At 44.9% G+C, this 12,952-nt stretch overlaps 1 protein-coding gene across 1 annotated transcript; it reads right to left on the bottom strand.

The window, feature by feature from the left end:
* Positions 1–6,362: 6,362 nt before the first annotated feature.
* On the bottom strand, positions 6,363–11,411 carry LOC116356393 (uncharacterized). Its single transcript, XM_031802185.1, has 3 exons — positions 10,409–11,411; positions 9,912–10,035; positions 6,363–7,343 (listed from the first exon to the last, which is right to left on the bottom strand). Exons 1-2 carry the CDS (start codon positions 11,409–11,411, stop codon positions 9,953–9,955), a joined length of 1,086 nt encoding a protein of 361 aa, XP_031658045.1. The 3' UTR covers positions 6,363–7,343; positions 9,912–9,952.
* Between the last annotated feature and the right edge of the window lie 1,541 nt (positions 11,412–12,952).

Below are 12,952 nucleotides of genomic sequence, written 5' to 3'. Positions count from 1 at the left end.
AATAATGAAATGCGTGGAAGGAGTTACATTATTTTCCATAGAACGCATAAAGCCCGGAGATGATTATCCCTTTTATACCATGGCTATAACTTAACACATTTACCTCTAGAAATGTTCAACATCCACTGCATACATACATATAATGAACAGAAAACTAAATGCAACATGTAAAGTGTTCCCTTGTTTCATGAGATGAAATAAGATCCCAGAAACGTTCCACATGCACAAAAAGATTATTTATCTTAAAATCTGTGCACAAATTTGCCAAGATAATTCATATACCTGACAGGTGTGGCATATAAAGAAGCTGATTAAACGGCATGATCATTACACAGGTGCACCTTGTGCTGTAGACAGAAGGCTACTAAAATGTCCAGTTTTGTCACAACACAATGCCACAGATGTCTGACGTTTTGAGGGAGCGTGTAATTGGCATGCTGACTGCAGGAATGTACACCAGAGCTGTTGCCAGAGAATGTAAAGTTAATTTCTCTCATGTGCACGCTCTCTTTCTAAATCCCCATCTGATGCTGGGCCAATTGTGCGCCTCCCAATTGTGCGCTGCCGGCCAATCATGGCCGGATGTGATTCAGCCTGAATTCGAACCAGGCACTGTAGTGTCGCCTCTTGCACTGAGATGCAGTGCCTTAGTCCGCTGAACCACTCAGGAGCCCAAACGATGCAGCACTCCATCAATCTCCTTCTAGGTCTAATAGCCCTTACGCAGCTTGTAGGTGTTGGGTCATCGTCCTGTTGAAAAACAAATGATAGTCCCACTAATCGCAAACCAGATGGGATGGCGTATCGCTGCAGAATGCTGTGGTAGCCATGCTGGTGAAGCGTGCTTTGAATTCAAAATAAATCATTGACAGTGTCAACAGCAAAGCACAGCCACAACATCACACCTACTCCTCCATGCTTCAAGGTGGGAACCACACATGCGGAGATCATCCGTTCACCTACTAACTCTCACAAAGACACTGCGGTTGGAACCAAAAACCTCAAATTTGGACTCATCAGACCAAAGGACACATTTCCACTGGTCTAATGTCCATTGCTCATGGTTCTTGAACCAAGCAAGTCTCTTATTATTATTATTGGTGTCCTTTAGTAGTGGTTTCTTTGCAGCAATTCGACCATGAAGGCCTAATTCACACAGTCTCTTCTGAACAGTTTATGTTGAGATGTGTCTGTTACTTTAACTCTGAAGCGTTTATTTGGGCTGCAATTTCTGAGGTTGGTAACGCTAATGAACTCTGGGTCTTCCATTCCTGTGGCGATCCTCATGAGAGCCAGTTTCATCGTAGTTCTTGATGATTTTTGCACTTGAAGAACCTTAAATTCCTGAAATGTTGCATATTGTCTGTCCTTCGTGTCTTAAAGTAATGATGGACTGTACTTTCTCTTTGCTTATTTGAGCTGATCTTGCCCTAATATGGACTTGGCTTTTACCAAATAGGGCTATTTTCTGTATACCACCCCTACTTTGTCAGAACACAACTGATTGGCTCAAACGCATTAAGGAAATAAATTCCATAAATTAACTTTTAACAAGGCAGACCTGTTATTTGAAATGCATTCCAGGTGACTACCCCATGAAGCTGGTTGAGAGAAAGCCAAGAGTGTGCAAAGCTGTCATCAAGGCAACGGGTGGCTACTTTGAAGAATCTCAATTTGTTTAACACTTTTTTGGTTACTATAGGATTTCTTTGCGTTATTTCATAGTTTTGATGTCTTCACTATTATTCTACAATGTAGAAAATAGTACAAATAAATACCTTTCAATGACTTAATGATTTTATTTTTAATACATTTGCTAAAATTTCCCCAAAAACTTTTTGCCTTGTCATTGTGGGATATTGTGTTGTTGATTGCTGAGGGATTTTAATTTAATTTAATCCATTTTAGAATAAGGCTGTTACGTAACAAAATATGGGAAAAATCAATGGGTCTGATGACTTTCCGAAGGCACTGTATTTGGCCAATGTACTACAGCTTAAGGCTGTTCTTATGTATAAAGCAACACGGAGTGCCTGGATACAGCCCTTAGCTGTGCAGTGGAGTCTCCTCAGTGAATTTCATAAAAAATAACACAAAAAAACTTGAAAAAGTTATCCTTTTTAGATAAAACTATACTAAATATATTCACGTCACCAAATAATTGACTAAAACACTGTTTTGCAGTGAAGGTCTAGAGTAGCCTCAACAGCACTCTGTAGGGTAGCACCATGGTGTAGCTAGCAAATGGAGCTGGCTAGTTTAGTAACAAACACCTGGCTCAAACAGAGGGATACTATGTTAGTTAGCTGGCTATGACTATCCAACACAACACTGGAAGTCAAGATAAGCATTTATTGTGACTAATTTATTGCCACCAGGCCCACCGGTGTAACTGCTTACTGACTGTACACTGTAGCGTTACTGCATGATTGTAGCGGGTTTACCAACACATTAATTATATTAGCTATGTTGACTAGGACGTTACTTTAGCTAATATGGGGACAACGATGTAGGCTGTGTAGCAGTTATATGGTTTGGCTTGGAAAGATTTTCTCGCCTGGTCACATAGCTGATGTGTTGTTCATTGAAGTCCACAAACGGAGGGAAAAGGTGAGAGGAGAGTGCAAAGAGGCGAGAAGGAATATAATGTGGCTGCTATGAAACTGAACTATGTTTATGCGTGTTCAGGGGTGTATTCATTCCACTGATTCTGTTGAAAAACATTTCTTAAAACGAAAGCAAACGAAATAAGGATAAAAATACCTGAATTTGTCCAATTGAAACTCTCGCTTGCAACTGTTGGACTAATGATTACACCCTAGATAAGCTAGATGCAGGCAAGAGTGTGCAAAGCGGTATAGAATGTCTTGTCACTGTCTTATCTCAAATGTTTCTCTTGACCTGTGTGCGCCTAGGTTGTAAACTTCCATTCATAGCAACCTCATGATGGGTATATGGAAAATGTGAGTATCATGTAGTAGTCGAAATCTATCGATGTTACATTGAACTGGGTGAATGGAATATGAATGACAGTCATCCAACATGCTGTAATAGAAAAGGACATGCTCATGAAAAAAAAGTGTCCTCCCTCATGATGAATGGCACTGACCGCCACTGTAGCCGTGGTATATACCACAACCCCTCCGAGGTGCCTTATTGCCATTCTATACTTATCAACGTTAGAAGAGTAAAAATAAATATTTGTTCATACCCAATCAGCATTCTGGAATCGAACCACACATTTTATACATGAGAAATTACAAAGTGCAGTTTTTATTACTATTATAGCCATTATTTGATGTGACTTTTAGACAGAATGGGAATGAAATGTGGTTTAACCCATTTATGTTGCATAATAGTGTCTCAACATTTCAAATCATATTTTTCCTCAAAATAAGTATTTTACAAAAGAAATGTATATACCCTATTGTATACCCTATACTTAGTCCACCATAATTTGTACTGACATACAGTGCAGGCTGTAGGTTCTATCACCAAGCCACCATAAATCAATTGCCAGCGCCAAGCCCCAGATGCCCAACTCAGTCCCACAGGCACAGATGAGAGAGTACTCAAAGCTAGCCGATGCATAAACAGTATTATAACATCATCTTGTAATTTTTCTACCATTATCTCCCATTTTGAGACTTGTCTCAACTTTAAAGCAAATATTTATTTTTTAAATACATTAATACAAATGTAGAAAAACACGAGGCATCAATTTCTAACTTAAGCATAAACAAACTTCCTTGTACTAGTATATTACCATTGCAAATAACCACACGTTGGTTCGAGTTTTCAACCTTAACATAAATTATCGGTACATTTTTCATCAGTACGAACCACAATCATGTTGACACCGAGCATACTCCCATTGGTCACCATCTGTAGAAGAATATCTTAGAATACCTTGTTGGACAAACCCAGGTAGTGACTCCCGGTTTAAGTAAAATTTATTCAGTTTGGTGCCTAATGAACATGATCCAGGACAAGCATCATGATCCCATTATTTATAAGGGCATCGCCCTATGGACTCTATGTGCCATTAGCACAAACCTGCTATAATTCCTGAGTATTATCATTATCAAAATGTAAATTGGTAATGGATATAGGTCAAACAGATTAGGATCAGATTCACTGTCAGGATCAAAGGGTTCCCCCCTCTCCGTTCAGCCAGGGCACAGTGAGAATAGTGTCAACATCTTTAGTACACAACTTCTTTACACATGTCATAATCAGCATAACAATCAATTCAAAATACATTAATTGCTTCACTCATATAGTTATTAACATACTACAAACTTCCTCAAATCAGTCAGTTTACAAAAATCTTTGTTTCCCAATTAACCCAATTAAATAAACAACCCAAATTTAGAATTACAATGCTTAGTGATTCACGTTAGTTCTATTACTCAAAAAAAAAAACTCAACTTGGCACACGTCGACCCTGGCAGAATGTACAAGTATATTAACCTTAATTCTAGTATTAACTTTTCTCATCAGGGTTATAATTACAGATCAATATCACAATGCATTCTTAGTCAAAATTACTATACATTTTGCAGTGTGTAGACCTCCACAATCAACCTGATAACCCAAATATACAATTTTGGACAAGTCTAAATCAATTAGGGTCCCGTTGACCAACCCCCTCTCCTTCACGACACTCACTGTCTTCTTCAGAAATCTTCACAGTGGATGGCCTATGATAATGTCCAGATTTCAATGTCTCACCTGGGCCCCCACCACCTTTACCACCCATTATGTCTTGTCCATTTGCCAACCAGTATACCAGCAACATGAGAGAAGTTTGGAACGGATCTCTCTCCATGCTCCCTCCACGTGGACTCATGTAGCACTCCTGAGTGTAAAGCCATGACAGAAAAGACAGTTGATAGCTTCGACTGGATACTGTGTACAGGTTGCTGGCTCGGACTCAGGTAGAAGTGGTGAAGGACCATAATGAAACACCATTTTCACCATTACAGCCGGTAAGAGGGGGTTTGAGGTTCACACCATTCCTTGGTCAAATTGTCCCTCTCTCATGCATCTAGATACCATCTGTTCACCTTTGCCATAATCTCGAAAAAGAACAGATCAGAACAGTTTAGTTAAGAGCATTCCTGATTCAGGAAATCCAGACAAACTATTCACTTTAAGACAAATTATTAATTTACCAATATTTTTAATATAAAGTTCTAAGACAAATGTCAAATTGGCTTACACTCCCCTATCACACTGTCGACCTCATCGCAGAGTCACAGGGTCAGGGAGTTAGAGGGCTAATCCTTAGGGAGAAATCCAGATAATCCAGCAAACCCAATCTGGTGAGATTTGTATCGAAACAAAACGGAAACAGAACAAACACCACAACAATACACTCCTTCATATAACATATCACTATTATATCCAAAAAACCTCAGTGGACTGGTAATTCCACCATTTTGACACGACACAACGTGATTGTTTACAAAAACAACACTGCTGGTTAAAATAAAAATAAAATGTCCCTTAATAACTACATAAGGAAATAATTGTATCACAAAATATATAGGTCATAGTAAAAACAGACTAGAGACAGGTATGTCCGTCCTTCTTGTGGTCCGATATCACACATAGAACTATTAATTATAAACTTCTCCGTAATTAGGAGTTTACACATATTACATATAAATCTTACCCAAATGTTTCTGGGCTCTCTAGTGAAGGTGATCAGGCCTCACCAGAAAGTCAGAACAGAGGTCATTCAACCCCTTCAAGTGAGTGTTTCTCTCCTTGTCCTTTCCCTGTACCTCAGACAAATTATTTCAAAACATGTTATACATTTTGTGTACCAGGTTTACATTGGGTTTTGTCAGTACATTCCTTATCAAAATAATTGACATGTGTTCAACCAAAATTCTGACAATACAAACTTCATTTGTGTGCCCTTTAAGGAGCAACCCGTGAAAAATCCACTAAAACCAAATAAGACACAATATATCAAATACAGTAATAACGCTACTAACAAATATTCATAATGTATTGTAAAAACGAACAAAATTGGTCTTATCTAATTTGGGAGCTCCCTTTACGGCCGAATCCAGATACCTTTATACTTATAAAACTGCAGAATTTCACTAACTGCTCTATCAAGACCACAGTCTCGGGAACATTCCAAAGAGAGAGATAATGAGACCGTGTACATTCTTTTTAGCATTAACTATGCTACATCTTAAATCAGCAAACTAATCATGATGATGATAATTCCACTGTCCTCCATCCAATCATTAATCGTTTGTTTTAATCCACCCCAATGTTTATGTACTCTTATTTAGACACAGCAACATTTTTTTCTTTTGGAAAAGTTTTATTGACACGATTCCTTTAAAAACAGCTCATACATTTTTTACATCATTTACACACATAAAAACGGCAACAAGGCATAAAACACAGCATTTGAAAGTTACATTTAAATTTGTTAAAAAGTACATGTTAAAACCGATGAAAACAACCATGAATAAAAGTACTTTCCTTGTAAAAATGTCAAATCTGTAGAAGCCATTTAAAATGTGTACTAATGATCTAACAAAGGTAAAACATTTTTAAGACATGAAAAACATGTTAAAAAGCCACTTTGTTAAAAAGCTGTCTTCAGTCCCTTGTACAGGAGCGGGGTGAGTCTTTATCAAGCTCACCTCATCCTGCTCTTCTGAATAGATCATCGTCCCGTCCTTCGGGGCCCAGAGGAGATCCCTCCCCTAGGCGCATCGCCCTAGGCGCCGCAGCGCTGTCAGGCCGTGGCCGCCGGGACCTAGGGTGTTGTGGGGGACCCTTCGCCTGGGGTCGAGGCCCCCTTCCTTTCGTACCAACCCTTGGGCTTCCGTGGCTACCATGGCCACTGCCTGGGGAGTGGTCTCTACGTTTTTCGCTACCAGCAGGTTGCGGGAGGACCACAGTGCTTCCTTCAGGCACGTGAGGGTGGGCCAGAGCTTGGTGAAGGTCTTCGATGAAATGGGCCTTCGGCCCACCCCATACAGCACGAGCTGAGGTGTTAGGTCCTCCCCTGCTGGCAGACACGAGGTAATCAGGGGGCCTGCTTCCTTCCACAGGTCCCTGGCGGCTCTGCACTCCCAGAGCATGTGCCTCACCGATTCTTCTTGGCCGCAGCCTGTTCGGGGGCACGCGGATGTCCTCGCCATGCCCCGTGAGTGCATAACGGCCCTGACCGGGAGGATCTCGTGGGCGACCATCCAGGACAGGTCCCGATGCCGATTCAGGAGAGCAGGATGGGCCACGTTGCGCCAAACCGTTGTGGGCTCACCTATAGCGAGCCCGCGCACTGGACATACTGGTTCCCGCTCCTGCACAAGAGAGAGAAGAGAGCAGTGTTTTGTTAAGACCGTGACTATTTCTTTTTCCAGTTTAAAATGTCTTAAAAACTTCTGGAGCTGGACGTAGGGCGGGGGTAGCAGGAAAGAGACTGGGGCTCGCAGGTCGACTGGGATCAGCCTCAGAGTCCTGAGGTATGATCCCAGCCAGAACCGTGCGAGGGCCTGAGTCTTGTTGTTGACCGGGGAGGTGGCAAGAGTCAGATGTAACGCTGTGTAGCGGCTGCCCAGGAACAAGTAGAGGTCAGGCAAGCCTTTCCCCCCCTTGGACCTGGGCCTCTTGACCACCTCCCTCCTCAGCCTCTCCCACTTGCCTCCCCACAGGAAGTAAAAAAGCATTCGCTCCAGGTCTAAAATACTCCTTCGAGGGGGGATAAAAACAGAACTGATTAATAATAAAAGCACAGGTAAAATCACAGCTTTAATGATTAAAACCTTGCCCTCAAAAGTCAGCTGTCGTAGTCCCCAAAAACCCAGTCTCTGTCTTACAGTCCCCAGGATTCCACTCCAGTTACCACTCCCTCCTCTCCCCCCGGTCAAACTTTACCCCCAGTACCCTTATGTCCGTCAGTTTAACTGTCAGAGGTAGTCTGGTCAAGTCTGGGTCTGCCCACGGTCCGAAGAATTGGGCCTCTGTCTTGTCTCTGTTCAGTCTCGCCCCAGAGGCTTATCCGTACCAGTCAGTCCTGTCCAGAGTCCTGTCGACAGATAAAAGGTCGGTACATAAAATGTTGACGTCGTCCATATAAAAGACGCACTTGGCGGTCATCCCCCCACTCCCCGGGATACCCACCCCACTGATCCCTTGGTCCCTTCTCAAGACCTGTGCCAGTGGTTCAATACAGGCCACGAACAGAAGAGGAGATAACGGACAGCCCTGACGGACGCCGCAGTGTACTCCCACTGCTTTTGACAGATGCCCATTTACAAGGATTTTGCTGGTGATGTCCACATACAGCAGTCCCACCCAAGCTAAGAACCTGTCCGGGAAACCCATTTTTTGCAGTACCTTAAAGAGGTACGTGCGAGACCCGATCAAAGGCTTTTTCAAAATCTAAATTTAGGACTACAAGCCGCATGTTTCTGTCTCTCGCATAACAGATGGCATCTCAGATCAGTATCAGGCTGTCCGTGATCTTCCTTCCGGGCACGGCACAGGTTTGGTCCGGGTGGATCACCTCCCCTAAAACAGAAGACATTCTGAGTGTTAAAACCTTGGTAAAAAGTTTACAATCAAAGTTTAAAAGGGTTATCGGTCTCCAGTTCTTCAAGTCCGTCCTGTCGTTTTTCTTATATAAAAGAGTCACGATCCCCACTCTAAAACTGTCAGGTAGTCTGTCAAGATGTTCAAAGTCGGTAAAAACAGTCAGAAGTTCGTCAGCTAAAACATCCCAAAAGGTCAAATAAAACTCCAAAGGGAGGCCGTCCTCCCCCTGTGATTTACCCCTCTTAAAATGTTTCAGTCCTTGTTCGATTTCGGTCCTCGTCAGGTCTTTTGTCAGGTCGTCTGTATTGGGTAGGGTCTTGTCGATGTATGTTAAAGGTCCCCCATTGTTTCTTCGCACACATCTTTTACCCCAAACAGTTCCCCATAAAAGTCCTCAACTACTTCCTTTATCCCTTCTGTATCTGTTTTTAAAACCCCATCTTTATTTTTTAAACGAGTCATTAACCTACCCTTACTATTTTCTTAAAAAAGTACCTTGTGCACTTCTCCCCCTCTTCTAATTCCCTTTCCTTGCTTCTTAAAATAACCCCCTTGCTTCTCTGTTCTGCTAAAAATGCCATTTCCTTTTTTACTTCTTTAATTTCTTGGTTAAAATCAAGGCCCTGTTGGCATAGGTTAAAATACCTTTCCAGTCGCTTTTGCAGTCCCACCATGCATCTATCTTTTTCTTTGCTTTTTTTCTTTCCTATCTCTCTAAAGAAGGTCCTCGTCCTTCCCTTCACCATTTCCCACCACTGTGCTCGCGTGTCAAAGAAGTCCTGTAGCGTCTGCCACTGGCTGAACTGCTCCCTGTACTGGCTAACTACTCTATCATCTTCTAAAAGGGAGCAGTTCAATTTCCAGGGCCCTCTTCCCACAGTCACACCCGAAGATAGTGAAAGGGTGCACGTCAGCATTACGTGATCTGAGAAGAAAGCAGGGGTTATTCTAGCATCAGTTGGGGGACAGTCCCGGGTAAACAGATAATCGATACGAGAGGCTCTGGTGCCGTCACCACTGGTCCAGGTGAAGCCCTCCTCTCTTGGATGCAGGGTTTTAAAACAGTCAGTCAGTTTAAAATCCCTGCACAGCCCTTGCAATAAAACACTTGACCTGTCTACCTTAAAATCACCTCCTGCCCCTCTCCTGTCTGCTCTACTTAAAACACAGTTAAAATCCCCACCCACCACTAGAGGATCCCTCCCTAGCATGTGGGACTGCAGGTCTTCTAAAAGTGTGCACCGGTCATGTTTGTCATTAAAACCATACACATTTAGCACGTTAAAATCCCTACCCATAAAAGTACAATTGGCTAAAAGAGCACGCCCACCTACCACCACCGTGCTCCCCTTCACCACCACCTGTGGGGTCTTGATTAAAATGGCAACAACGTCGTTCTTGTTAAAATTGGAACCACTCCAAATGGAGGGCCCGTGCTGCCACTTATCCTCCCATTTCCTGTAAGAGGATAAAAAGGGTAGACCACACTCCTGTAGTAAAAACACATCAGAGTTAAACCTTTCTAAAAAGGATAAAACCGACTGTGCTCTTGTTGCTGTTCTTACGCTCCTCACATTTATAGTGGTGATTTTAAAAGCCATAAAAGGGGTGAGTAAAAACAGTGCTAAAAGAAGAAGCATTGAGCAGTTAAAAGGGGGTTAGTTCTCAGGGACTTTCTCTCTCTCCCTCCGGGGTAAGGGAGTTTGGAAGGGAGAGGAGGTTAAAATAGGGCTTAAAAAGGAGACTTGATTGGGGGAGTTGGAGGGGAAGGTTCTGGGTTCTTCCTCCCCCTGAGAGCTCTCCCACTCCACCTTTCCCTTTTTCTCCTCACCCTGTTCGGGGTCAGAGAGCTCCTCAGCGTTTCTTTTACGTAGGGGGAGGTGTTCCTTCAGAATCTCCCCCTCCTCTCCCGTACCTTCTGACACAGTCTCCATGGTGCTTTCCGCCACCGACCCTATAATATCTGACCCACTTGGGGAGCTTTCGCTGAACATCTCTCCGGAGCCGTCTTTCTCGGCCCTTTCTCCTTCAGGGGTCACATTAGTCTGGGGCAGGGGGATTGGGGTGGGGAGGGTTTTGTCCTCTCCTCCCACTTCTTCCACCACTACACCTTCCGCGCCCTCCACTACAGCCACCACCACCACCGGCTCCACAACTATCTCCTCCACCACCACTACTGCCTCCTCCTCCACCACCACCGGCTCCTCCACTACCACCTCGGCAACTGCCGTTCCAGCCCTCTGGCGCTCGGAAGCCCGGTCCGCGGCCGCCCACTCCCTCCTTCCCGCCTTGGCCCTGTTGGCCCAGGAGGAGGGGCAGTCGCGGATGAGGTGGGACCGCTCGCCACAGAGGTTGCACGACCTTCCGTTCGTGCACTCCTCGTAGCGGTGGCCCACCTCCCGGCACTTCATGCAGACGACCTTCTGACAGGCGTCTGCAAGGTGGCCATGTTCACCATACTTACGGCACAGCTTGGGCTGGTCCTGGTAGTGAACATGGCCCCTGTTCTCTCCGAGGACTATGGTGGATGGGATGGCTTTCAACCCACCATAGCCCCCAGGGTCCTCCCTTTGCTGGACAGTGACCCTCCAGGCCCCTGTCCAGATCCCATCGAGGTCTTTTACCTGGATCAGGGGACCCTTCACATTGCAGTACCTGTCCAGCCATACTGCAACGTCCTCCGGCTGTACGGTTTCATTGTACATGCGGATAATAACGGTTTTAATGCTATTATCCGTCAGCTTGGTCACCTCAAACATTGCTGTGAGGGACCCCTGGGTGTTCAGGGCGTTCTGGAGTTTCCCCCAGGAAGCTGGCGTTGGCAAAACTGACATCGAAGCCCTTCCTATAGGGGAGGGCTAAGATGCAGTTTACCTGCGCGGGATGAAAGCCGAGCTCTTTCTTTCCAATCGGGATAACTCCATTATTTTTCCTCCCTTCTCCTTTAGAAGGAGGCGCACTGCATGGTGCCTCCTCATGCCAGCCTGTGCTGCTGACATGATGGAGGCCCACTCCCTTTACAGCCCAAGAGGGAGGGAGAAGGAGGGGGTGTAAAACAGCCAAGGAACTAGCAGGCTCAGCCAGGCTGTGCTGAACAGGTCCTACCAGTACCACGGGACACACAACAAACTATCTAGCACAGCACCAAACTAATCTTATCAACAATGGGAAGGGACACAAGGAGTTTTTTTTGTGTGTAGTTTTTTACAATTAAAGACACGAAGGGGAAAGACAAAAACAGACAAAAACCAAACAGGGAGCGGGGGAGGCAAACTAACAAACAAATTTAGGTGAGGGGAAATAAGGGGAAAACAAAAGTTGCACTGACCAACACAAACCCTGCCAAGCTTGAGGGCCGAGAGAGCCAGCCAGCCTCGCCAGCAGACCAGGCCAAGCCAAACCAGCTAGCAAGCCTCACCAGCAGACCAGGCCAAGCCAAACCAGCTAGCAAGCCTCACCAGCAGACCAGGCCAAGCCAAACCAGCTAGCGAGCCCCACCAGCAGACCAGGCCAAGCCAACCAGCTAGCGAGCCTCACCAGCAGACCAGGCCAAGCCAACCAGCTAGCAAGCCTCGCCAGCAGACCAGGCCAAGCCAACCAGCTAGCAAGCCTCGCCAGCAGACCAGGCCAAGCCAAACCAGCTAGCAAGCCTCACCAGCAGACCAGGCCAAGCCAACCAGCCAGCGAGCCCCACCAGCAGACCAGGCCAAGCTAGCCAGCTAGCGAGCCTCACCAGCAGACCAGGCCAAGCCAACCAGCTAGCAAGCCGGCCAGCAAAGGTCCCCCAGTTGACAACACAAAACAAGAAACAGAAACAAAAGGCAGTTTTAGGGGGTGAACTAACAAATACAAGGTGGATAGGGACAAGGAAAATACAGTCAGACAAACACGCGACAATGCAATGCCTGCCGCGCCTAAAGGGCTAGCCGGCAATACAACACTCAAAACAGTAGGAGTAATTGAAGGGGGAGGGGGGTAGGATACAAAGGGGAGGAGAGGGCCTTTAAACTCACCCTACAGGTGCTGGTGCACCTGTAGTCCACCACCAGAACCACCACGTAACCCAGGACAAAAACAACAGTGAAACAATACAACAATAATGATTTTAAACAAAAATAATTAGCACAACTCCCGGGCGCCCTCCGGCCTGCGATCGCTTCTCTGATCAAGTGCAGCACTGTCGAGGACACTGCACGTGATCTTAGCCAAAAGGCCGAGAAGCGATCTCTCGCCACTGAGTAATGATTTACTCCCGTATAAGACTGGTCTCTCTTTTCCCCAAGATTTTCCATATCCACCTCACGACAATGCCCTTCATGGTCATGAACAAACATTTTATTAAGGTAATTTTAGGTTTGGTAACCCCGACATTTTA

Source organism: Oncorhynchus kisutch, linkage group LG22 (genome assembly GCF_002021735.2).
Source record: "Oncorhynchus kisutch isolate 150728-3 linkage group LG22, Okis_V2, whole genome shotgun sequence".
Classification (NCBI taxonomy): domain Eukaryota; kingdom Metazoa; phylum Chordata; class Actinopteri; order Salmoniformes; family Salmonidae; genus Oncorhynchus; species Oncorhynchus kisutch.
This window is presented reverse-complemented; position numbering and strand designations above follow the sequence as displayed.

What these genes read in the sequence shown, in the direction of transcription:
- LOC116356393 (XM_031802185.1), bottom strand. Translation starts at nt 11,411, where the DNA reads ATGTCAGTTTTGCCAACGCCAGCTTCCTGGGGGAAACTCCAGAACGCC. An exon ending in GCTCTCTGACCCCGAACAGG is followed by an intron (nt 10,036 to 10,408) that starts GTGAGGAGAAAA and finishes ATCCTCTTACAG; the next exon opens with GAAATGGGAGGATAAGTGGC.